Below are 26356 nucleotides of genomic sequence, written 5' to 3'. Positions count from 1 at the left end.
CATTCAGCTCAAACCGGTCTCGAGGCATAATATGCCGATGTCCCCGTCTCGAGACATATCCCTCGAGACATTTGTCCACCTCTGGACGTTTTGCTCCGAACAGACATTTGGGACATTTTTGGATCGCCTAGCTGAATGAGAAGGTAAGGAAGTGTTCGCGGCTAATTAATTAATAATTCTGTTGAAACAAGAATAAAGTAGCAGGCCTAGCTATAGAGAGCTGGGTGTTTCATGAACAATATTGTGACCGGTTATTTTTTTGCCCGGCGCGGGATTCGATACGTTGTGTACTGCACCACAAAGCGACATCACTAACCGCTCGGCTAAGGAGTCAGACCCATTAGCTAGGGGCTAACGTGTCTTATTAGTAGTTTACAGTCGTCACCCTCCCCGGAAGCGCGCCCTCGTGCTTTGTTATTCCCGCGCTCCGAAGAGACTTCTGAGGATCTGCACACTTCCGGATCCCACCGCTGCCACCAATGTAACCGGTTATTTTCTTGCCCGGTGCGGGATTCGATACGAGGTGTACCGCACCACAAGGCGACATCACTAACCGCTCGGCTAAAGGGTCAGACCCGTTAGCTAGGGGCTAACGTGTCTTATTAATAGTTTACAATATTATATATTGTTTTCATTAGTAATGACGCGATCGGGGATTTACGTTACTTTGACTGATGTAAAATGTAGTTAACGTCAGCCAGCGGGTGAAACGGATACACAGTCTCCCGCTACACAACGGCAACGATGTTCATTCTTACCTGTAATAAAATGTCTCCCACAAACAAATCCGGTCATGACCGGATGGTTTCCATCCTCCTCCCAGTTCAGCGCGAGCAAGTCCTCCTGGCAACGTCACTAACTTTGTGACGTCAGCAGTGCACTTCGTCCGCTTTACCCTCTGTACCCACAGACTTCGCCGGGGGGATTTAGATTGATCTGATGGAAAACGGAAAAAGCCTAAAAACGTGTTTGCCGGGGTACATTTGGCATTACAGCCCCCCCACACACACACACACACACAGCACGATTTCGGCATTTTGAACATTAATTTGTCCGTTCAACTAGCGCTACCTAACCGTTATGTACTGTAGCGTGCATGGATAAGCAGACACGTTGGTCCTTGACTAACGGGTCGGACCCTTTATTCCAGTGTTTCTCAACCGGGGGTCCGCGGACCCCTAGTGGTCCGTGGTGTAATTGCAAGGGGTCCGTGAAAATAAAATATCTTTAAAAAAGATCCTATGACATTTAAAGAAATAGGATTATTTTACTCAAATGTGACTGAGACCTTTATCTACCTAAACTATAAAGGGTAACAGGACTTTTTTCTCTAATTACATCTGTTTCACAAGTGTAATTTATTGTATTTTAATAAGAGATCTCGCTCCCGTTTGCATTGCTAAAAGTTACTGCATCAAAATTCTGCTGTTACATATATCTGAAAGTTACTGAATACATATTCTGTTTTGTTACATATATCTGAAAGTTACTGAAAACATATTCTGTTTTGTTACATATATCTGAAAGTTACTGCATAAGAATTCTGTTTTGTTAACTATATCTAAGTTACAACTGAAAGCTCTTATTTTTGCCCCAAAGAGCGAATAAATGCTATAATGCAATTTAAAATGCAGTTTCTACTGCTTCTATCAAATTGCAACCCCCCTCCCCCAATATCAGGTGGAGGGGTCCTCAGGGTAGATCAAAAATACGCAGGGGGTCCAGGACCCCAAAAAGGTTGAGAACCACTGGCCTAGAGCATCACACTGCCTCCACCGACTTGCCTTCTCCCCATAATGCATCCTGGTGCCATCTCTTCTCCAGGTAAACAACACACACGCACCTGGCCGTCCACATGATGTAAAATGAAAACGTGATTCATCAGACCAGGTCACCTTATGCTTTTGCTCCATGGTCCAGTTCTGACGCTCATGTGCCCATTGTAGGAGGTGGTGGCCAGGGGTCGTCACGTAGCCCTTTTCGACCAAAGTAGCTCTGGTTAAGGCACCGGTCCCGTTCAGGATTCTGAGAACCTCGGTGTTGTGTGGCGAACGGGCCCGCGTTTCGACCAGTTTTTAGCGGAACCGTTGTACGTCATCAACGGGGGACTTTGTGCGTTGCACACCGGATGTAAACATGAGCTACACCCACTGAAACCCACTAGCTTGCAATAATATGGCATCATATTGTAGCGAGTTCGGGGGAACTGCCGCGGCCGGGAAGCGAACCTGTATCGCCAGCGTGTCTACACGTGCATGGATAAGTAGACACGCTGGCCGCTGGCTGACGGGTCCGACCCTTTAGTCTAGCGGTTAGCGATGTCTCCTGCGGTGCGGGCGCTACGGGTTCGCTTCCCGGCCGCGGCAGTTCCTGTGGTTGTCCCCCGAATTCGCTACATTGGTGTCAGGAGTTGGATGGAGCGACCGTAAGGCCATCGGAAGCGCATGCGCCCTGAGGCGTGAAGCAGCTGATATGCTTAAGCACGGAGACGCGCTTCCCGAAGGTGGGGGGGTAGTGTAACGTGCATGGATAAGAAGACACGCTGGCCGCTGGCTGGCGGGTTTGACCCTTTAGTTAGTTCAAAAATATGCCAGGACAGTAAAAAAAAAATAAAGTGTCTAGATACCTACATGGTAAAATCTACAAAATATACGTTTTGATCGCTTTATTTCTTATTAAGAGTTTCTGATGGTATTAATATTGTGGCGAACGCAGAAGTAACTTTGCAGCCCCTTTATTGAACTCACGCAGAAACCAGAACTTACAAAACATTTAATAACAACTGACAATCTGCACGCAGTGCCTGATGGGTAAAACAGGACGGCACAATTCTGACGGGGTAGCGACTTCGCTACATTACCCCCTCCAGCGTGTCGCCTGTACTCAGCCGACTTCAAAGTCCCTATAGCGAAGGGGAAGCCGTCTCCGCCACCGCGGGGGCACGGGTCCCTGTTCCCCACTGTCTGTCCGGTTGGTAGGGCCTGTGGGTGTAGGAGGGACCGTCCCGGGTGGGCTAAACTGATCTACAGGTTCTTCAGCCAAGGGGCGGTAAGGTGCCAAACGGTCCCGGTGCAGAACTACCACCCGCCCCCGGACACACAGTTTCACCCGGTACACAACATCCGAAAGCTGCTCCAACACCTCACAGGGCCCCACCCACTGGCTGGCGAGCTTGGGGGAGACTCCTCTCTTCCGGGTTGGGTTGAAGACCCACACCTTTGCTCCTGGGGTGGAGGAGCGGCCCTGAAAACGAGCGTCATATGCCCGCTTTTGTTTCGCACCTGCCTGTTCCTGATGCTGCCAAGCAAACTCATGTGCCTCGGCCAGACGTTGTTGGAGGTCCGGCAGGTACTCGAAACCGGGTATCTTGGGAAGGTCAGTGCCCGGGGGCGTGCCAAAAGCTAAGTCCACAGGGGTCCGCAGTTCTCTCCCGAACATGAGCGCGGCCGGTGTACACCCAGTACTTTCTTGTACTGCCGACCGGTACGCCCACAGGACCAGGGGTAGATGACAGTCCCAGTCTCGCTGGTGCCGTGAGGTGACAATAGCGAGTTGTGTTGTGAGCGTTCGATTGAACCTCTCCACCAGTCCGTCGCTCTGGGGGTGGAGGGGCGTTGTCCTGATCTTCTTCACCCCCATGCGTTGACACACCTCAGCAAATACCTGTGCCTCGAAGTTCCGCCCCTGATCGCTGTGTATTTCTTCGGGCGCACCGAACCGACAGAACATCTCACACACCAGCCGCTCGGCTGTAGTGGCAGCGCTCTGGTCTGGGACCGCATACGCCTCAGGCCATTTGGTAAAGTAGTCCATGGCCACAAGGACGTACCGGTTTCCGTTGTCTGTGGTGAGGACTGACCCGTTACATGGGGGCCCCCACCTGATATTGTTGTAGAGGGGCATGGGAGCATCTGGTTGGTCCTTTCTTGGCAGTGCAGGCATCACAACAGTGCACACAAAGTTCAGTGTCATGCCTGCATCCAGCCCAGTAGAACCGTTGGCGCAGTTTGTTCAGCGTCTTTGCCACCCCATAGTGACCTGCCCCCATCGAGCCGTGGGCCACCCGTAGCACTCGTTGGCGCCAGTCCTTGGGCACCAGTAACTGCCGCACACTTCTTCCCCGGCCCGGCGCTTGCCAGACCCGGTACAACAGTCCATCACGGTGGGCCAAGGTGGCCCACTGGGAAAAGTAGGCCTTGGTCTCCACCGACATGGCAGAGACAGCTTGCCAGTGGGGACGTGCCTTGGCGTCGACCCACTGTCCCACCCTGGCCAGGGTGGGATCACTATCCCGCGCTGTTTGCCACTCCTGCTTGTCCACTGCCATCAGCCACGCCTCCTCTGGCTCAACCTGCCGCGTGGTGGACACTTGGAGGATTGCTCTGTCTCGCTCCTCTTGGCGCTCACAATGTCTGCAATCCTTGCAGGGATGACGAGAGAGGGCATCTGCATTGCTGTGCAGGCGCCCAGCTCAGTGCTGGGTCTCAAAGTCATAGCTCTGCAGCTCCTCATCACCTAGCCACCTGGCCTTCAGGCTCCTTAAAGCGGAGCAGCCAGATCAGGGCTGAATTGATCCGTCCGCAGGAGAAAGGTCTGGCCATAGAGATAGGGGCGAAAATGATTGAACGCCGCGACCACCGCCAGGAGCTCGCATCGTGTAACGCAGTAATTGCGTTCAGGGCGGCTCAAGACACGACTGTAGTAAGCCACCACTCTCTCTCCCCCAGCAACCTCCTGAGACAGGACGGCCCCCAGCCCCACATTGCTGGCGTCTGTGTCAACGATGAAGCGGCACTTAGGATCAGGAAGGGCCAAGATGGGTGCAGTGATCAAGGCGGTGCGGAGCCGGGCAAAGGCGGCTCCACAGTTGTCGTCCCAGTGGAACTCCCGTCCCTTCTCGATGAGACGGTGTAGGGGACCGGCAATGGAGGCAAAGTTGAGGACAAAACGTCGGTAGTAGGACACGAGCCCCGTGAAGCTGCGCACCTCGCTGACGTTTCGCGGAACTGGCCATTTCTCCACCGCCTCCACCTTAGTAGGATCAGGGGCCACGCCCTCTGTCCCCACCACATGGCCCAAAAACTTGGTCTCACGTCGAAGGAGGTTGCATTTCTTGGGGTGCAGGCGCAGGCCCGCCCCCCGAATGGCTTGGAAGACCTGACAGAGGTTCTCTAGGGCCAGTTCGAAGTCAGCGGCATGAACCAGAAGGTCATCAAGGTAAACCACGCACCGGTTGCGGGGAATGTGAGCCAGCACCCTCTCCATTAGTCTCTCGAACGTGGCGGGGGCATTGCAGAGACCAAAGGGCATCACACGAAACTGCCAGAGTCCCTGACCGATGGTGAAGGCCGTCTTGGGTCTGGCTTCTGGTGCCAGCTCCACCTGCCAGTAACCGCTCCGTAGGTCAAGTGAGCTGAACCACTGTGACCCTGCGATGTGGTCCAGAGCGTCGTCAATGCGGGGCAAGGGGTAGGAGTCCTTGCGAGTTGCATTGTTCAGCCGACGAAAGTCCACACAGAACCTCCAGGTGTCATCTTTCTTTTTGACCAGGATGGCAGGGGCGGCCCAAGGGCTGTTGGATGGCTCTATCACCCCGGCCGCAGCTATCTCTAGAATCATCTGCTCTGCAGCTTCACGCTTGGCAAGCGCTAACCGGTAGGGTCGCAGTCTAATGGGCGGGGTTGTACCAGTGTCGATTGTGTGCTGCACCAGGTTGGTCTGGGTGCACTCCTCTTCGCGTGCAGCGAAAATCTCAGCGAACTGTTGGAGCAGGTCTTTCAGTTGTTGACTCTGCTGAGGGTCCAGCCCTTCACTGCTCCGCTTATACAGATCCTGGATGGCGGCAACAGTGTCCGGCGAGGGTGTCTGAGGAATGGTAGCCTCAATGAGTGTCGTCGTCATTGTTGGTGGGCCGGGCAGTGTCGTCATCCCCTCGGTTGGCAGTGGAGGTGGGGGGCGGCGGCGGTGGCATGGTGACAGATGGAGTTGGCTGGATGTGGATACGTCCCATCTTCCTCTCTGGACGGCGCCGGAGGGCCAGGGTCTCTGTGCCAAGGTGAATGTCATTACTCGACACATCGACCAGAGCCCCCCAGCGAGTCAGCAAATCCAGCCCGATGATGCAAGGGTCTTGTATTTCAGCCAACCAAAACTCGTGGGTGGCTGCAACTTTCCCTGCCCGCACCTACAGTGCTCTCTTCCCCAGCATGCTGGTTAGTTCCCCTGTCACAGTTCTGATTTTACAGGTGGTGGGCCTCCACTCTGTCTCTGGCAGCACCCCTGGACGCACAATGGAGATGGTGGATCCTGTGTCCACAAGGGCCCAGCAGCAGTGTCCACCAATGGAGCAGCAAAGATAGAGACCGTGTGCGTGGCCCACTCTGCCGATCTGGGAAGAGTTCTTAATGGGGGATATGGTCGGTTGGCTGGGTAGCAGTCTCCCCGCGGTGCCACCCCATTCTAGTTTTCCGACTGGGGAGCACTACAGTGTCGTGGTGCAGGGGCAGGGCAGTCACGGGCCTTGTGCCCCGCTTCTCCACAGCGGTAGCATGGATCACGAGGCGACCAAGGTCTGAAGGGTGGTTGGCATCGGCCTGGTTGCTTTCGGCGTGGTGACGGACAAGCCTGGCAGACGACCCCTCTTTCGACGTCTCCTTCATCTGCGTGGACCTCAGCCTGACGCACTCGGGGTCTTGGTTGGTTGTGTGGGGCCATCACAGCCTCCACCCTCTCTGCCTCTTCCAATGCAGTCTTGAAGGCTGTAGGTGCCGTGATGCGGAGGTGCTCCTTCAACCTCTCTGGGGTGAGCCGCTGGATGAAGGCAGTCAGGGCTAACTCGTCACGAGCTGCTGGATCAAAGGTGGGATAGCCACGATGTGCAAAGAAGTGCACGTCTGCTGCATAGGTTCCCAGGGTCTCGCCCTCTTTGCGGCGCCGGCGGGCCAGTCGGTCTCGCATGCTGTCAGTAGAGACCCGTTGACCAAAGTGTTGTTCTAAAGCAGCGGCCAGTGTCCGGTAATCCTGCTGTTCTGACGGCATAAGGTCGAGCAATACCTGCAGCGCATTCCCTTCGAGCGCCAGGGCAACATGAGCAGCTGTGTCTTTGGTGCTCCACTGGTTGTGACTTGCTACCAGTTTCACTTGAGCTAGGTATGGTTCCAGGGCCGTGATGCCCGCATACCGTGGGAGCTTGAAGATGCTTGGGGATGGCAGCGTCACATTAGCAGGGGGTGCTGGGGTTGTAGTGACGTTGGTCAGCGAAGTGGTGACGGTGACCGGTGACGTAATGGCGGCGGCCGGCGGCGGCTGTTGATAGTGGATGGGCGGCGGCCGGCACCGGCGATGAGACGGCGGCGGCTGGCGATGACATGTTGGCGGCTGTTGATAGTGGATGGGTGGCGGCCGGCGCCGGCAATGAGACGGCGGTGGAGACAGCGGCGGCCGGCGATGACATGGCGTCGGCCGGCGGCGGCATGGCGGCTGTTGATAGTGGATGGGTGGTGGCCGGCGGTGACATGATCGGCGTTGAGTAGAGTAGGCCGCAACTTCTTGGCGGTGGTTGCCGCGTCCCAATCGCTGAACCGACCGGCCGGGTCGGGTCCTGAAGGACGGGGGGCGCTGGCTCCGTCCGCCCTTCCTCCGCGGGACATCTTCTTCCGAGCGGCGATGCTCTTTCCTCAGGAAAGCTCTTTTTCCAGACACTCGATGAAGTCCTCAATCTCACGGGGCTCTACACAGAAGTTTCTTCTTGACGTTGCCATCTTCGATTTGTGGGTATTTGCTGCAATCCCACTTCTGACAACAGTGTGGCGAACGTAGAAGTAACGACAAGGGTTACTTTGCAGCCCCTTTAATGAACTCACGCAGAAACGGGAACTTACGGGAAATGTGACGCAATACATGGGCCTCATCTACTCGAACAACAAAGTTGTTCAGGGTTTTGTGTAACCAAGGTTGCACAAAACAACAGAATGACAACTACAATTACACCACAACAAGTAGTAATCACATAAACACATAAACCACTTACAAAACATTTAATAACAACTGACAATCTGCACGCAGTGCCTGATGGGTAAAACCAGACGGCACAATTCTGACGGGGTAGCGACTTCGCTACAATACGTTTTGATCGCTTTATTTCTTAATAAGAGTTTCTGGCGGTATTACTATATTGGCCGATTTTATTTCATGGGGCTGCAAATTTTTGGTTTCTTGATAGTAAATTTAAATGTGAATATTGACTATAGCTGAAAATAAGATCGGATTTATTGAGTAAAACCGTTTGCTTCCCTGCAATGATCACTGAAACCAAACAGCACATTTCCCACGGTAATGACAGTGAACGTTGTCAATAATGTATATTTGTACATTCTGCCAGAAAGTTACCTACTATATAAACAGTGCCAGGATAGTTGGAAGACAAGTCTCTGCACAGTCACTAAAAAAAAAATACAAAGTTCGCTGTGACGTCAGTTTTAAACTTCTTGACTTGTTGGAGACCCACAAATGTATTATGCAGCGGAAGCAACTTTGACCGCCTGCGCATGCGCCGTAAGACCCGGTGGCTAGAACGGAACGGTCGGACTCTGCGTCATTTTACGTCATTTTGCCGGGAACGTGGAGACCACGTGTTTCCTACCCGGCTTCTTCCTCCAATGCGCGACTCATACTTCATACCCAGTACTTGTAAGATGGCGTCGCGGTGGGGAGTGGGCGAGGAGATTTTGACCGCTTGCAATATGGATTTTTTCGCCACGGACACGCTAGACGAGGTAACTAACAACTTCTGTACAATGTCGGCTAATGTGGCGGTGAGCTGCTATTTGTTTCGCCTTGTGTTTCCGAGCGGCGCAGGCCGTGGAGTTGGCGTGTGTGAGCAAGCTGCCCAGCCACTACGCAAGAAAAAGTGACACGTGGATACGGCCGCAGTGTAAATCAGTAAACTTGGGGGAAATGACCGGTCGTGTTGTTAAGATCGGTACTTATCCCGCGTCTTTCGTCACTGGAAACCCGAGCGGTTGTGAATGATGCAGCTGTAAAGTCGCAGGATGTTAGATATCACGTTAGGCTAACGATGCTGGTAGCAAGCGCTGGTTGACAACAGTGCTGCAGTAGCGGCTCACTAGTCAGCAACGTGATCCGCCCGTCAGTCTGTTTGACTTGTTGAGTGACAACCGATTCTCGTGCGTGCGGTGGGTCTGGCGTGCGCCGAAATGATTAAATCTACTCGGAACAGTTAACCCGGAGACCCACTCGGCCGTGTTTGATATGCAAAGCCTGTGCGCTATTCAGGGGCTCTGATTCATTCCCACGTGGTGATAATGGGGAACGGTAACGTTAGGAGCAGGAGCACAACTTTGTAGTTTCTGGTGACCGTTCCGCTGCTTATCGACAGTCCATTATCTGCACACCGGCGAAGGTCTGTCACTGGTCTGCTTAATGTCAGTAGTCCCAAAACCGTCCCACGTCAAATCTTTTTGTAATACACGTGTTAGAATACCCAGGTTACTGGTTGTCAATCACATTTCGGTGGCCTTACGCCTACGTAAACAGGTAACGATTGTACGGAAAACGGCTCGTGGTCTATTACAACGTGTCTTGAAATTCAGATTTGCGCAGGAATGTTGGCTTTTTTTGGTGCACACGACGCTGGGCTTGCAAGAGAGAAGATGCGGAAGCCTCGCCTTTAAGCTGCATTTGTTGTAGTGCAACACGTGGGTCGGATGTGCACATACGGGGCAGGTCGTGGGACAAACATGTCTGCCCCCTGTACACGCGCATGCGGGGACAGAGACACGTGGGTGCTGCTCTTATGCCGTCTATTTCCATCTGCAGCTATCCAGCTCCAGACTCGGCTGCACTGGTCTTGTTTAAAGTTAACAGACTTGTTTCCTGCACCCGCGCATTTGGCGTGATTCACTATCACACAACTGCCATGTATATGTAAAAACATACTGTACAGTCGCATATACGTGTATGGTATATTCATTTACCACATATTGGGCAGTTTCTTGTTTTTTGTTTTGCAGTAAATAACAACTGTCTGTACTGTCCAGCTGCTGTAATAGCTTGAAGTTCCCTCTTGGATAAATGAAGTTAATCTAATTTTTTTCTTAAATTGGCACGTCATACCTTGAACTGCTGTTATTTTATAGGACGTTATCAAAATATAGGCCTACATCACAAATTGAAAGGGTGTTAATTTTGTCCTGTTCCATATTCCATGCTTATTTTGACATTTCATCAGAATATTTGGACACCCTTGAATGGTTCGTCAGTGGATAATACCCACAAATGGCGTGTTATGTTGTGCATGTTGTTAAATTGGGGTTGCTGCCTGCTTTTGGGAAATACATTTGAAAGTGACCAGTGAGACGGCTTGCTTCACTGACACGTCTGTGACCAGGAAGCGTCGCATCTTATTTGCCACACTTTGTTTTCAGATAATTGTTTGCTGTGGTTTAGAAATTGGGGCTTAGTATTGTAAAAGCCACAGGCACTGGTGTATGTCAAGTGTTTTGTTTTCTTCTCTCAGACTCCGGATCCAGAGTCATGTGTCCTCATGTCCTCAGGAGAATCGGGTTTTTTTTTGCACAGCCTGGTCTAAAATGCTGAAACCACAAATTGTCAACTCCCAACAGCCAAATATATGCCCTAGACTTAAATTCTCCGACTCTCCTGGTTTTCTTGAGCAGATTTGATTTGCTTAGCATGCTTTTTTTAACAGGTTACGGTCATGTAATCATGAATATTCTTTAAATCTACCAGAATTTAGGAATGAACCCAGGGACATATCTGGTGTCTCAAACCAAAATTGTCCCAATCCTATACACCTCCAAAAAAATATCTATGGGATGGACCTGGATAAGAACAGACGTTTGAGACATTTCCATTGTAGTTATCTGTCGTTACGATAACAACCGTTTCAAGTTGAAATATTTATAACTTGAAAGTTTAGAATATTTTCACACTGTAATTCATATTTGCATCAGCAATCTGGCAAAACAGAATTTTTTCTTACTTAAATGTATAAAGGAATAGGGGGAATTATGGTCAATATTTATTACGGAGGGGCGGCACGGTGGCGCAGTGGTTAGCGCAGTAGCCTCACGGCAAGAAGGTCCTGGGTTTGAACCCCGGGATAGTCTAACCTTGGGGGTCATCCCAGGTCATCCTCTATGTGGAGTCTGCATGTTCTCCCCATGTCTGCGTGGGTTTCCTCCGGGGGCTCCGGTTTCCTCCCACAGTCCAAAGACATGTAGGTCAAGTGAATCGGTTCTACTAAATTGTCCCCAAGTGTGAATGTATCGGCCCTGTGGTGGACTGGCGGCCTGTCCAGGGTGTCTCCCCATCTGCCGCCCAATGACTGCTGGGATAGGCTCCAGCATCCCCCCGACCCTGATTTGGATAAGCAGCTTGGGTAGTGGATGGATTTATTACCGATTGGTTGTCTCTGAATAATTACACGCTGTTAAATGGCATTTGACTGTGCTGGAATAGGCTCCAGCATCCCCGCGACCCTGAGAGCAGGATAAGCGGTTCAGATAATGGATGGATGGGTGGATGGATGGATAGATGGATGCCTGAGCGCACTGATTCTGCATCATTCGTACCTTCAGTATTTACAAAGTTTTTCTGCTCCTATCTCTAGACTGGTGGACTGAGCTCTGGAGAAACGTTGGAGGCCCTTCAAGGTTCCCTAGATCCCTCCATCCTCTCCATCTTTGAGGATACCTCGGCAGGAGAGGCAAGAGTGATTTTGGTTGAACAGCTGCTTGCTTATATGCCTAGTGATTAATGTGCATTATGTATACTTGGTGCTGATTTTCATGCATGTGTTTAGGTAAAGGGCTTGGATGAGGAGAGTGAGGCAACTCTGCTAACAGCCCTGACGGAGATCCTCGATAATGTAGATGATGAGAACCTGTCTCCGTTTGATACACTTCCCGACTCGGACCTTCTGTCGGGTCAGAAGGGCAGAGAACACTCTCCGGTTAGCACCCAGTTGTTACACACAATTCTCTTGCTCTCTCGCTCTAAAGTCTTTTGCTTTATTTAGCAATGCCGCACAAAGTCAAGTTCTCATGACAGCCTAACTGCAAGTGGGATTGGGTTACAGTAACCCTGGTTACATCATAATGAGTTACAGAGAGGCTTCTTACCACATATGTTAAAGGATTAAAACTGGAATTTAGCCCGTTGTTTTTGAAATGCTTTTCATCCTAATGCTTGATTGTAACTCTTTCTGTATACCCTCCCCTTTGTAGCTAAAGAGATTGCTGTGTCTGTCCTGCTCCCCACCAGAGAAAGAGATGCACTGTAGACCCTTCTCAGCTGGAAAGGTAGTGTGTTCACACAATCTCTAAATTATATTTGCTGGGATAGATGAATGCGAAAACATGGCTCTACTGACTAAATTTATATATGTGTCCACACAGAGCCTCCCCAAGACACAGGCAGGTTCTGTCCAGAGGAGTGATGGAGAGGAGGAGGAGGACAGCTCTCTCACCCAAAGCCCAGTAAGGCAGCCTTCATCTCCCGACAAAGATCTGCTAGACTGGGAGGATATGACCCTTCCTGTCCCCTTGCACTTAGAACAGGAAAGCGAATATGAGGACGGTGGTTCAGTTAGCTTGGGGGACTTGGTCAGGCATATGCACCCCTACTGTATGGCCGTTTGTGTGGAGGATGGAGAAGAAGAGCAAATATTGCCTGAAGGAGGCATCTTACTTGAGGTGGTGGACCGAGGGGAGCATGGAGAGCCTATCCTTGCTATCCCAGATATGAGTCTCCCCCTCTCTCTGCAAATATTTCAAGGCTACTCAGAAAAGGAGCAGAGAGTTCCTGAAAAATCAGAGGAATCAATCTCTGACAATTCTGAGCACATAATTGTTGATGACAGTGAAAATGTGAAAGCCAATGAGGCTTCCGTTAACGATGCAAACCACATGAGCCCAATCATAAGATCAGAGGTGAAAGGTGAGAAGGTTGTCAGGAGAATCAAGGAAGCAATAATAGAGAAAAGCCCCTCCCGGAGGAAAAAGAAAAAGAAAAGTAACAAAAAAGAAGCCCAGCCTGTTCAGCAAGTTCCACCGGTGGAAAAAAGAGTTCTTCGAAGCATCTCTGCAAAGAGGGCTGCACAGGGGGCAATTCAGAAGCCGGTAGAGAGCCCAGTCAAACAAGAGAAGAACAAAGTTAAGCCAGTTTCTCTTGCCTCAAGTCTGCCTTCATCTTCTCCAAAAAATAGCACACTAAATAGATGCCAAACAAAAAACAAATCAGAAGTCACCACGCTAACATTACCCCCTGAAATCAATGCTAATTTTAAGGAAACTTTGGCGTCCAGGTCAGATCCATTGCCAGCAAATGAAAGCCTCGAGTGTGACCAGCCTAACTGTCCACCCACCATGGTGAATTCCTCTCAGCCTGTTGAAACAACCAAACAGTCTGCCCCAGTCCCAGAGAATCTTGACACCTTAACAGCCTCCTCTGCACCTGCACCAAAGGCAGTGTTACCTTTGGATACCAACTTGCCGCCAAACACCGCAACACCACAGCAAACCCTTCTGGCCACCCTGGCCCCAAAGATTAGTGAGGTTTCCCCTCCAGCCCCCGAATCCAAACCCAGACCTCTCAGTCTGGAGGAGTACCGGCGCCTTCGCCAGCAGAAGAAGCCTGCTCCAGTGGAGAAACAAGATGACCAGAGCACCAAGTGGCCCAGCCTCCCTGAACCTCCTAAAGAGTTGCCCCCCATCCCATGTTTACCTGACCCTAGCCCTCGGAATGCTCGTCACCCCAGCCACGTGTTAGGGAAGAAGGAGGTGGTGGAGGTTAAAGTTGCTTGGCAACCTATGGGGCCTGGTGCGCCACCCACCCCCGCGGCGCTGTTGGCACCACCAGCTTACATGGTAGCATCCTCCAACAAGGCTGTCAGTGCCACACAGATCCCCAAACCCCAACAAGCAGCTACTCCTCCGCCAACCACTGTTGTTCTGAAACCTTCTAAACCCCAGAATTCTTCAGCATCTTCCCCAGGTCGTGTGAAGAATTTAACCCCACCCTTACCTACTGCCTCACTCCCTGCTAAGCCTTTGGAGCCTCCAAGCATTCAGTCTGCTGTTCAACCTGCCCCTCAGTTGATGCCCCCAGCAGAGAGGACTTCCTCTGATGCCTCAGGGGACGATGCTGGGAAAAGCAGAAAGCATTGCTCCAACACTGTGTCCTCCAGATCTGCAGTTCTCAATGAAGTGTCCTCTAAAACCACTACAGAGTCCCTCAAATCCACCACTGCTGCTTTGCCTGCCCAGATACCCATCAATGCTCCCCAGAAAACCACTGTTTTCGCCCAAATAGTTCCACCGCCTATTGCTGCTACCTCAGTGAATAACCCAATCATGTCTGCCAGTAAGCCTTCCAAACACGGGGTAACTGGTATCCGGACCAGTTGTTCTGAGGCTGCACAACACGCTGACGTCCACCACAGTGTAAAGTCTGGCCCTGTTTTGCTTGGAGCTCAAGGGAGACCCACCGCATCACCACATCCCCCAAGAGCAAAGAGCGCAACTCAGGAATTGATTGAGTCCTTCACAAGTGAGATTGGTGAGCTAAAGTTGATTGTGTTTCACTGTCTAGCAAATTATTTTTGTCAAAGGCTGGTGATGTAAACCTCTCCTTTTACCTAAGCGCCAAATAATTACTCATGGTTTTGAAACGAGAAAAAATTTCATCATATTATGCCTTTTAAATGTTTGACCTGTGTGCTTCTTAGGCATTGAAGCTGCTGATCTGACGAGCCTGCTGGAGCAGTTTGAAGAGACCCAAGGTGAGCCCAGATAGAGGCACCTATCAATGGCTGTGTTACTCTGTTTATATATATATATATGTATGGGTTTTTTTTCTCCTTAGAAAACCTTGTAATCTATGAGAAATGTTATATTGAGATGGTAGTTACACTTTCCTCAAATTGATGCTGGTGCTTTATTGATAATGTAAATGTGGTTGTCTTATTGGCCAATTGTTTGGTGAGCCACATAGTTCAGTTCTCGTCTAAATGTGGTCAGATTATTGCATTTCCTGGTTTCATAATGGCAGGAAGTTTTGTATCATATTCCAGAGCTATCGCAACAAGAGTAGTTTGCCAACAACTTGAGCAAATAATAAAAATGCCTTCAAAGGGTTCGCAAATGACTACCCGACCTCCATTCCCTCCAAGGTCTGGTGTGCCAAGTGGAATTCTCGGATTTTAAAGGCACGTGTAATTGCAGAGTTCCTGGTTGGACTGAAAACCGTTGCTGATCTTTACCATTTATAAACGACTTAAACTAAGAGTTCATGGTCCAACAAATTTGACCTAGGACACAAATGTTGTTGGGCTGTTTTACACGAGTTTCAAGCTTATCTAATTCTCCCTGAAACTATTTTAGGTTCAAAGATTATAGGGAGTTGGTCGGTTCTAGGAGCTTCTGACAGTGCAAAAGGGTGTTTTTCTGCTGTGAGATGTTCCCGTTTAAGAGAGGGGTACTGTGGGGGCAGACCAGCTGCTTTGTGCTCTTGTCAGCTTAGCTGCTGGAATTCTGCCCTGTCCGCAAATCCATTTAACTCTCGCTCTGCTGTCTTTGTCTGGGGCGGATGTACAGATCCCAACCAGAACAAGAACTTGGATTGGAGTGTGCGTAGAATTTCTCATTTTAGTGGGATCGCTGTTGCTCTGCCATGGCTGTTCACATGTCACACTGTAGTTAATTAATAGCCCCGAGGAATTCTGCTTGATAATAGTAGCCCCGAGGAATTCTGCTTGATTTAGCATTCAAGTTTCTGTCTTCATATCAAAGACCGTTTTCTGTATTCTCCTGGTTCTCATGATATATTTACTGAGCTGTCCCTCGCATCATTCTGCCTGCTATGTTGATTGTTGACTGCATCCTAGTTTTCCTTGGTCTAGCAAAAGTTTATTCACACATTTTTTATTTTTTCTTCCCTGTTTATCTCCAAGGCCCCTATGCTCATCTGCTACCTTCCATTTTTCCTCTCTCCTCAGCCAAAGAGGAGCATTGTGTGCCGGAGGTCTCTGGTAGAGCAGCTGCTGTAGGAAACTCTAGGTGAGTTACCCTACAGCCCACATGCTGCTCTGTGCACAGCTTTCCATAAGCGCTGGCAGCTGCCCAGACAGCCGCCTTCTCATTTAAGTCCAGCTGGCTACTTTAATGTCTTCATTTTTGATTCTAACACTGATTTGATGAACAAGTTACGATTCGCTGTGCGTGTACATTTACGACCATCTCCGTTTGGAGTCCCCGTGTTACCTCCGGCTTGGTCGGGCGTCCATACACAATTGGCAGTGTCTGCGGGCGGGAAGTGGGCGTGTGTCCTGGTCGCTGCACTAGCGCCTCCTCTGTTCGGTCGGGGCATCTGTTTGGGGGGAGGGGGAGCTGCCCACGCGCTACATCCCCCCCCTGGTGAAACTCCTCACTGTAAGGTGACTCCACATGTATCGGAGGAGGAGGCATGTGGTAGTCTGCAGCCCTCCCCAGATCGGCAGAGGGGGTGGAGCAGCAACCGGGACAGCTCGGAAGAGTGGGGTAATTGGCCTAGTACAATTGGGGAGAAAGGGGGGGGGGAGTTCCCCCCCCCCAAAAAAAACCCGTCCTATAATGCTTTTGTATTTTTTGCCATTGACCAATTATGCAAAATAATGTAATGTTATAATAATAATGTAATAATAATAATTTAATTTAAAACCATTACCTAGAGTAGATAAGACCTGGGATTAAAAACATGTTCTCCCTGGGCGTCCGGGTAGCGTAGCGGTCTATTCCATTGCCTGCCAACATGGGGATCGCCGGTTCAAATCCCCGTGTTGCCTCCGGCTTGGTGAGGCGTCCCTACAGAGTTGGCCGTGTCTGCAGGTGGGAAGCCAGATGTGGGTGTGTGTCCTCGTCGCTGCACTAGCGCCTCCTCTGGTTGGTCGGGGTGCCTGTTCAGGTGGGAGGGGGAACTGGGGGGGGGAATAGTGTGATCCTCCCACGCGCTACGTCCCCCTGGTGAAACTTCTCACCGTCAGGTGAAAAGAAGCGGCTGGTGACTCCACGTGGGTCTGTGGCCCTCCCCGGATCGGCAGAGGGGGTGGAGCAACAACCGGGACAGCTCGGAAGAGTGGGGTAATCGGCCGGATGCAGTTGGGGAGAAAAGGGGGGGTGGGGAACCCCAACATGTTCTCCCTTAAAATAACATTATTTTGGTGCATGTATGTTTATGGTAAAACAACACATTAACCATCGTCGTGGCGTGTCTTGATGAACTTTACAGTGATGGTGTCAATAAATAGGTCAGAATCACTGGACCTTATTATTTTTTAACTGCAAAAGTCCTGATCAGTTCCTGACCAGTCAGGACTAGGCGTGGCTTTGAATATTAATAGCTATTTACAGACTGTAGGCTAAAATGCACAAAAGCCTAATGTTTACAGTCGGGTAGGCAAACTTATTAAAATATGTAATCCTTATGATCAGTGTATATGATGGAATAATGCCACATGCTTTTACTGCCAAAATGTTTCTCCGGGGGTGAGGCATGCCCCCATGTCCATGCCCTCAGACCCTTCAAGCTAGCTACTTTTGTCCCGCTGGCTGGCTAACTCCATATTCTTGTGGAAAGCTGTGTGTGTGTGTGTGGTGAACATAAGAAGTTTGTCTCGTAAATGACCCTGCTTGCATTGAGTGTATGTGGAGGTGGACTATATCCACCATTTGCCAAGACCTACCGCAAATCTTAAACCCTGCTGTCGGCCCGCCTCTGGTAAATGCCCTTTGCTTATAAATCTGTAAACTCAAGCGTTTTCTGCTGCCTTGGATCTGGTGAGATACTCATCCCAAAATGAACTTTGTCAACGTTGCTGAAGTCATATATGCTGACCGTTGTGCTTCCTTTTCAGCGTTGAGCTTCCTCCTGAGAAAATGGCTTTGGAGCGTGTGAAAGCTATTGACCAGTCGAGCACTGCAGGTACATTTTCTCAGCGGTCTCCGGGTGATTTGAAGCTTGGCAGGCTTAGAAGTCGTGCCTGTAGTGGAACTGTAGTTTTGGTTTCAGCCCAAATTCCTCGCACTTACAGTTTTGGTGCTGTCTGTCTATCCACGACGCACGTTACTGAAGGGGTAAATGGACTGCATTTATATAGTGATTTCCTAGTCCACCAGCCACTCGGAGTGCTTTCTAGTGTATGCCTCATATTCACCCATTCACACACTGATGGTGGAGGCTGCTATGCGAGGTGCCAACCTGCTCATCAGGAGCAGTTAGGGGTTCAGTGTCTTGCTCAAGGACACTTCAACAAGGGGCACCTGGGTGGCGTTGCAGTCTATTCCGGTGCCTACCAACATGGGGATCGCCGGTTCGAATCTCCGTGTTACCTCCGGCATGGTCGGGCGTCCCTACAGACACAATTGGCCGTGTCTGCGGGTGGGGAGCCAGATGTGGGTATGTGTCCTGGTCGCTGCACTAGCGCCTCCTCTGGTCGGTCGGGGCACCTGTTCAGGGGTTAGGGGGAACTGGGGGGGAATAGCGTGATCCTCCCACGCGCTACATTCCCCTGGCGAAACTCCTCACTTTCAGGTGAAAAGAAGCGGCTGGCGACTCCACATGTATCAGAGGGGACATGCGGTAGTCGGCAGCCTTTCCCCAGATCGGCAGAGGCGGTGGAGCAGCTACTGGGACGGCTCGGAAGAGTGGGGTAATTGGCCAAATCAAATCGAATCAAAAAAAAAAAAAAAAAAAGCTTCAACACGCTCCTCTGGAGGAGCCGGGGATCGAACCAGCAACCTCCCTATTACTAGACAACCCGCTCTACCTCCTGAGCCATGCCACCCGAAATACTATTAATGCCTGGAAATAATTTAATATGACATTTATGCAATCAAACTTTATGGTTATATTTTTTCAATAAAGACTATTTGATATTCTTTAAACGATGTCGGGAGTAAATTAAACTGCAGTCTTTCGCTTATAAGGCGTGTGTTGTCCCGGACGCTGTGTTCCTCTGGCCGCGAAGTGGCCAGAGGAAACCAAATGAACATGACGATCGTTTCTCGGCTTTCAAGCTGGTTTGGCCGTGGTGCACTCACAGTTCTCTCTCTTCCCTGCAGCTCTGACACCCCCTGCCACCCCTCCTCATCAGATGTGGAAGCCGTTGGCCCCCGTTACCCTTCTTGGAAAGAGCAGGGTTGCTGATGCTTCCAAGCCAACCCCCTCAAAGGTTATCCAGATAGAAGCCCGGCCTTTGCCCTTAGTAAGAACCCGTAGCAAACCTACTGCTGCTGCTGCCACTGTGTCACCTGACCTGGCGTTCTTCGACCATGACTATTGCCTCCCCAACAAGGAGCTGTTCACTGGCGAGCAAGAAAAGCGCTGGAATGTCAAACAGCAGCCTTCCATCACAATCAAAGCCATCAAGCGGCCCAACATGACCACTACCCAGCCACTCCAAAGCGCCCCGGTCTCCTCCCTCCAGACCGCCACGATTGCCGTGGCTCTGAAAATGCACCAGTCCCCTTTGACAGAGCCCCTCGATCACAGGACTGATGGGCCTCAGGGAAGTTCTGTTCTTGAAACTCCTGATGCCTCCCCCTCACGACAGGAGACAGACACTGCTCCTCGGCAGAGCAGCCCGAGGAGAGGACCTTCGGGGAGCTCCGGCCACCGTCGCAGTTCCTCTCGCTCCACCAGTCCTACATCAAGCCCCAAGGAGAGGAAGAGGGGCCGGTCTAGGAAGAGACGATTGCGCCGTTCCCGCAGCCCGACATCCAGTGGCTCGGAGTCGGACTCCTGCTCTTCTCACTCTCGATCTCTCTCTCCACCTGTGAAAAGGTGAAAACCGCATAGTCACATTCACTAAGGTTTCCATGTTTGAATTGTATTCCTTGACCTCCTCTCCCCTTTGGGGGTTAGGGATAGTGCTGAGCAAAATATCACGATAAATTGTGGCAGTATTGATAGATATCGCAGTTCCTGCTCACATAAGCAAAAAGTCTATGTTGAAGAATCCAGCTGAGGTTCATCACATTGAATTGTTTAGTAATGTAAAGTATATTATCGTATCAAAACTAGTTCTCAAATAATACTCCCTCAAATATTTCAGACCTTATTTCATGAGAAATAATTCATATTTTAGACAACAAAATTTTGTTATATGACAATATCGAAATTCCCACCCAATACAATACCACTGAAAGACTATGAATGGTAATATTGAATTATTGCCTAGCCCTAGTTGGGGGGGTGACTTTTCCTCCACTGACTCTTCCATTTCCTCTCTAGATATCGCCCTCGCCGCTCGAGCAACAGCTCCAGCACATCTTCACGTTCCTCTTCCCGTTCCTCTGGATCACCATCCCGGTCCCCTCCCAGGAAGAGGAGGTACTCCTACTCCTCCTCTTGCTCCGACTCTTGGAGTCGCTCTCGTTCCCGGTCGCATTCCGGTTCTCCTCATAGAGGAGCCCAGCGGAGTAGAGGCAGACATTTATACAGGTACGGAGTAACACAAAAGGAAACGAATTTGGCTGGTTGTCGCAAATTGGATGAGTCGTTTCCATAAGATGAGCTGGTGTTGAGTTTGACATACGCCATCTTTTAGTATTTCCGAGTGCTGTTCTGTTGTGTAGCAATTATTAATGACTTGCTTCATTTTTTTCCTTTACAGGTCGAGCATAAGGCACAGCGAGAAGCAATATTCTGAAGAAGTGAAGATGCGTAAAGAAAGGGCCATTGTGAGTTCCTCTACCTGAGTCAGTTTCTCTGCTCTAATTGATAACTGCATTACCGAGACGAACAACCCTTGTTTTCCTCATTTGTGTCATTTTATTGCCTTTCTCGAAGGAGGAGCGCAGGGTTGTTTACGTTGGCCGAATCCGGGGAACCATGACTCGCAAGGAGCTGAGAGAACGCTTCTCCCTATTTGGGGAGATAGAGGCCTGCACTCTGCACTTAAGAGATCAGGGGTAGGTATTGAAGTGATTGTTGAAAACATGTTATTCCTCCGTTCAGTGGCCACAGAGCTGCTGGCGATAAAATGCCGTCAGCCCTGTGATGGACTGGCGGTCTGTCCAGGGTGTCTCCCCGCCTGTCCCCCAATGACTGCTGGGATAGGCTCCAGCATCCCCGCAACCCTGAGTAAGGATAAGTGGTTTGGATAATGGATGGATGGGTGGATGGACGGATGGACTAATTCCAGTGGGTCATTTAATTGAGTGATTTCAACTTGAGTTCTTTGCACTGTCTTTGAACCTTGGCGGCCCCACTAATGGCTTCCCAGGCCAAGCTACAGTGCTAAAGCAGCTTCAGGCTTGTTCATAACTGGGGCCTCCTGGTAAAACCTCCCAGGTAGCTCTTTTAAAAGCAAGTCACATGCTAATACCATGTAACGATCCGCCATTTGCTTCTGAAAGACTGGAAACGAACCCGTGTTCTGATCTGAAACGTCTTCCCATGACAGGGACAACTATGGGTTCGTGACTTATTATCACACAAAAGACGCGTTCACAGCCATCGAGAGCGGAAACAAGCTACGCAAGCCCGACGAACTGCCATTCGATCTGTGTTTTGGTGGAAGGAGGCAGTTCTGCCAGACCAGCTATTCTGACCTGGGTAGGCAAATGATGTGTTTTGTTCTTGTTAAATGAGGGGAAAAGCGTGATTCTTTTCCCTCATCTTTACTGATTTTAACATCAGGGCCAATCACAGATGAGCAAAAGTGAATATGTTGTCAATTTAAATGTTTTCATTTGACGTTGCTTTTGAGTATCGAGTTACCCTCAAGACATCCGCACTGCAAGAGTCGTTTCAGAAGTAGGAATGTGTTGAAGTACTTTTCTGCAACTCCGGTTCTACTTGAACAAAGAAGAGAGCATACATGTGTTGTCTGAAGCTGATTTGTCACACAAGCCGTGTTTCTATTCATTGTCAAGCAAATCTTAAGCAAAACAGTTGAAATGTCGCAAAAAAAAGAAAATGCGAATTAGGTGCGTTTCCATCAACTGGTTTGGTGCAAATAAACAAGGCTACACAAAGTGTAGTGTTGTCGGTGTAGGCCAGGAGTCCCCAACCTTTTTTGCACAGGGTGGGGTGGGGTGGGGTTGGAGCTTTTCCCTTTGTTTATTTTTTTTGGGGATTTTTCTCCCCAATTGTATCCGGCCAATTACCCTATTTTCCAAGCCGTCCCGGTCTCTGCTCCACCCCCCCCCCCCGCCAATCTGGGGAGGGCTGCAGACTACCACATGCCTCCTCCGACGCACGTGGAGTCACCAGCCGCTTCTTTTCACCTGACAGTGAGGAGTTTCACCAGGGGGACGTAGCGCGTGGGAGGATCACGCTATTCCCCCTCACACACCGCATCACCACATCGGGGGGGGGGGGGGGTTCGTGACCGGAATATAGGTTAAATTCATATGGCAATAGTGTAACATTTGGATATTAAACAACAACGCATGTTTTCCTCGCACAAACATGTTAAAAAGCTCTGGCCAGTATCACTGAGTCAGTGGAAGCCCTGGGCTTGGTCATGACGTGTGAGATGGCGGTCACAATAAACCCATATTTTAGGTACGACGCGTCATATTTTCTTTTGAAGAAAGCTCTTTCCTTTTTTTTAGCAGTCTCACCTCTGCTGCCTCTGCGTTGTCACCATCGTCGTTAGACCGTGGATTTCCCCTATGTCTTCCGAAGAACCTCGAGCGACGTTTGTTTTTCACTCGTGGTAGCTAGCTAGTTGCAACACGCACGTCGAAGTAGGTCGGTGTGTGATGACCGACTGATGACTTCGTGTGCGTAGCGTTACTCAAGTTCGACATCGGTGTCCTCATCCTGTCGCGGGCGTGACGGAGTGGCGGGGAAAGGTGCAGCACAGACGGGCCGTGCCGAGTTTTAATGTAATTACCGCACAAATAGACGAGCTTTTTCTAATGCGATACTTCAAAATGTGCATAAAGATGCGATATGGAAACACGGCTAGTGTGTCTCTGTCCTCTACCTGTGTTTTTACACTGACGTTGACTTTGTCTTTCTCCCCCCTCAGATTCTAATAGAGAGTATGAGCCGTTGTCTGCAAAGAACAAGTTTCGTACACTAGACTTTGACACTTTACTGAAGGAGGCCCAGAAAAATCTGAAGAGGTAACAAGAGGCCTGCCACTGGAGGCAACAAACACTTACCTCAGAGTTGTTGGGTGGCTCCACACCTCCAACGCTGCCTTTCATAGACATATATACATATAGGGCCCTGTGATGGACTGGCGGCCAGTCCAGGGTGTCTCCACGCCTGCCGCCCAATGACTGCTGGGATAGGCTCCAGCATCCCACGACCCCAATTGAGATAAGCGGCTTGGGTAATGGATGGATGGATATGCATGTAGGTGCTGCATTGGCCACTTTGGTCTGTTGCTACGTCAACATCGCCGCCATATCGGACCGGGCAAGACTGGCCTGTAAACGAGGGAGCTGCGGTTTTTCTGGATAAAACGCACTACAACGCTACAACGTTTACATTTCTCAACCGATTTCAATGAGTCGTTTTTATATTCAAGGGTTTATGATCTATGTGGAGTACAGAAAAAAGTTCTGTCTCTGGTTCAGATCACACTTCAATTTTAGTTTAGTTCAAGTAGAACACCATTAATATGTCTTTATGCATGTTCAATAATCCAGATAAGGAAATCAAAGAAGGTTGAATCAGTTCATCTGAATACAACGTTGATTGACAAGATACATTTCATCACTCAACTAAGCGACATCTTCAGTCTAAACTGAAGATGCAAGAGATTGCAAGAGTCAGTCCTCAAAGATATTGATTCAGATATGGACAAGTAAGTGGTTCAGACATTTTGACCAATTAAGAAAAGTGAAGGGCTTTCATTTTCCTGGCTTTCCGTCATGTGACTTTTGGTCTGTGGTTTTACTTCTGGTGCATTACGCACATGGGAAAAATAGTTACCCTGGATGTAACGCCAGTTCTGAGGATGTATGTAGCTCTCTTAACGGGCTTCGCACCCTTTGAGGGTCCGCAGGAGCCACATGGTGCCCCACCACCTATAAAACCTCCAGCGTCGCCGCAGCTCGCAACAAAGACGAGCCAGCTGGACAACAGGTTAGAGGGCTACGCACGTACTCGTAGAACTGGAATTGAATGCAGGGTAACTATTTCTATGTCATACGTGCTCCACCTAATGGGCTTCGCTATCGGTTCACGCCTGAGGCGAAGGCCGTTAGGGATAAATGTACTCCCAGCTGGGCCCAACTGACACTTGTCAGAAACCAGCCAACATAACACCCTACACAGAAGCAGTCCCAACAGTCGAGTACTGTCCCCTTTGAGGGTCTCGTACCATACTGCATCGCAGCAGAAGTCCCAACGGTCGAGTAATACCCCAACTGGGGGTATCATACCGTACTACAAGCCACTGAGGGCTTGGCGCAGCCAACTTATCAGTCGACTGAAGACATGGTACCCCCTGATTGTACACTGAGCACCGCATGGGGTACCAAGTGGGTCAGCAGTCGTATCCCTGAGGAATGACTGCATGAAGGTAGAAGTGGTGGACCAGGGAGCCGTCAAGCACGTCTTCCACTGACTCCACTGAAAAGTGCCATAGAAGACGCAACGCCCCTAGTAGAGTACGCCCTGAGGCCCACAAGGGCCACAATCTTACCTGGTCCAATATGGTGGTGACGTTGACATACGATCCAGCGGCCAGTGCAGCATCTACGTATATTACGTCCATGCTGCCTTTCACATTTACATGTAATCTTAGTTTCTTCTTTTAATTTTGTTTGTTTTTCTCCGCAAGCTAACACCTTCTATTGAAGTGAAGATTTGTATGAAAAGAGAAAAGAATGGAAAAAAATGGATTGATCATTTTTTTAAGTTTATTTAAATGTAAAATTTGATTTAAAATGTATGGAATGGGATAACTATGTAGTATGGGATTTCCTTAAGAATGGGAAGTTATGTAATACATTTTGAATGTACTACAAACATAAAAATAAAACAAATCTCAGTGTGATTTTTTTTTTCTTTCATCTGATCATGACCCAAATCAGTTACATCTGCTTTGACATTGAAATAAACTGCCAGTTTATTTAAAAGTTAAAACATTTCAAAAGGGATGAATGACATCAACTACTTCTTTTGGCTGCTCCCGTTAGGGGTCGCCACAGCGGATCATCCATTTCCATCTTTTCCTGTCCTCTGCATCGTCCTCCCTCACCACATCCATAAACCTCCTCTTTGGCCTTCCTCTTCTCCTCTTCCCTGGCAGCTCCATATTCAGCATCCTTCTCCCAACATACCCAGCATCTCTCTTCCACACATGTCCAAACCATCTCAATCTTGCCTCTCGTTGTCTCCAAACTGTTCAACCTGAGCTGTCCCTCTAATATACTCATTCTTAATCCTGTCCTCCTCCATCACTCCCAATGACAATCTTAGCATCTTCAGCTCTGCCACCTCCAGCTCCTCCTCCTGTCTTCTCATCAGTGCCACTGTCTCCAAACCATACAACATACCTGGTCGCACAACCATCTTGTAAACCTTCCCTTTAACTCTTGCTGGTACCCTTCTGTCGTAAATCACTCCTGACACTCTTCTCCACCCACTCCACCCTGCCTGCACTCTCTTCTTCACCTCTTTTCCACACTCCCCGTTACTTTGGAGAGTTGACCCCAAGTATTTAAACTCATTCACCGTCACCTCCACTCCTTGCATCCTCACCATTCTGCTATCCACCCTCTCATTCATCCATATGTATTCCGTCTTGCTCCTACTGACTTTCATTCCTCTTCTCTCCAGTGCATACCTCCACCTCTCCAGGCTCTCCTCCGCCTGTACCCTACTCTCACTACAGATGGCAATGTCATCCGCGAACATCGTAGTCCACGGAGACTCCTGCCTGAGCTCGTCCATCACCAAGGGCTCAGAGCCAGTCCTTGATGTAATCCCACCTCCACCTTGAACCCATCTGTCATTCCAACCACACACCTCACCATTGTCACACTTCCCTCATACATATCCTGCTCCACTCCTACATACTTCTCTGCTACTCCCGACTTCCTCATACAATACCACACCTCCTCTCTCGGCACCCTGTCATATGCTTTCTCTAAATCCACAAAGACACAATATAACTCCTTCTGGCCTCCTCTATACTTCTCCATCAACATTCTCAAAGCAAACATCACATCTGTAGTGCTCCTCCATGGCATGAAACCATACTGCTGCTCTCTGATCATCACCTCTCCTCCTCTTAACCTAGCTTCTGTTACTCTTTCCCATATCTTCATGCTGTGGCTGATCAACTTTATACCTCTGTAGTTGC

At 49.7% G+C, this 26356-nt stretch overlaps 1 protein-coding gene and 1 non-coding gene across 3 annotated transcripts; both read left to right on the top strand.

The window, feature by feature from the left end:
- The first annotated feature begins 8687 nt into the window (after positions 1-8687).
- On the top strand, positions 8688-25034 carry pprc1 (PPARG related coactivator 1). Of its 2 annotated transcripts, none has more exons than XM_056291842.1 (14): positions 8688-8774; positions 11654-11749; positions 11846-11995; positions 12270-12344; positions 12441-14601; positions 14771-14824; positions 16040-16100; positions 17933-18000; positions 19140-19860; positions 20311-20520; positions 20693-20759; positions 20869-20990; positions 21485-21636; positions 23063-25034. In XM_056291842.1, exons 1-14 carry the CDS (start codon positions 8694-8696, stop codon positions 23161-23163), a joined length of 4119 nt encoding a protein of 1372 aa, XP_056147817.1. In that variant the 5' UTR covers positions 8688-8693; the 3' UTR covers positions 23164-25034. The 2 variants fall into 2 exon arrangements, with proteins under 2 accessions (XP_056147817.1, XP_056147816.1); XM_056291841.1 differs by having other exon boundaries at positions 15995-16100.
- Positions 21260-21400, top strand: LOC130123322 (small nucleolar RNA SNORA50). Its single transcript, XR_008811305.1, has one exon. It is a non-coding gene; the product is annotated as a small nucleolar RNA SNORA50 (small nucleolar RNA).
- Positions 25035-26356: the final 1322 nt, after the last annotated feature.

Source organism: Lampris incognitus, chromosome 13 (assembly GCF_029633865.1).
Source record: "Lampris incognitus isolate fLamInc1 chromosome 13, fLamInc1.hap2, whole genome shotgun sequence".
Classification (NCBI taxonomy): domain Eukaryota; kingdom Metazoa; phylum Chordata; class Actinopteri; order Lampriformes; family Lampridae; genus Lampris; species Lampris incognitus.
The sequence above is the reverse complement of the archived record's forward strand: the minus strand, read 5'-3'. Positions and strand labels throughout refer to the sequence as shown.

What these genes read in the sequence shown, in the direction of transcription:
- pprc1 (XM_056291841.1), top strand. Translation starts at nt 8,694, where the DNA reads ATGGCGTCGCGGTGGGGAGTGGGCGAGGAGATTTTGACCGCTTGCAAT. An exon ending in CCACGGACACGCTAGACGAG is followed by an intron (nt 8,775 to 11,653) that starts GTAACTAACAAC and finishes TCCTATCTCTAG; the next exon opens with ACTGGTGGACTGAGCTCTGG. An exon ending in CTCTCTCCACCTGTGAAAAG is followed by an intron (nt 19,861 to 20,310) that starts GTGAAAACCGCA and finishes TTTCCTCTCTAG; the next exon opens with ATATCGCCCTCGCCGCTCGA.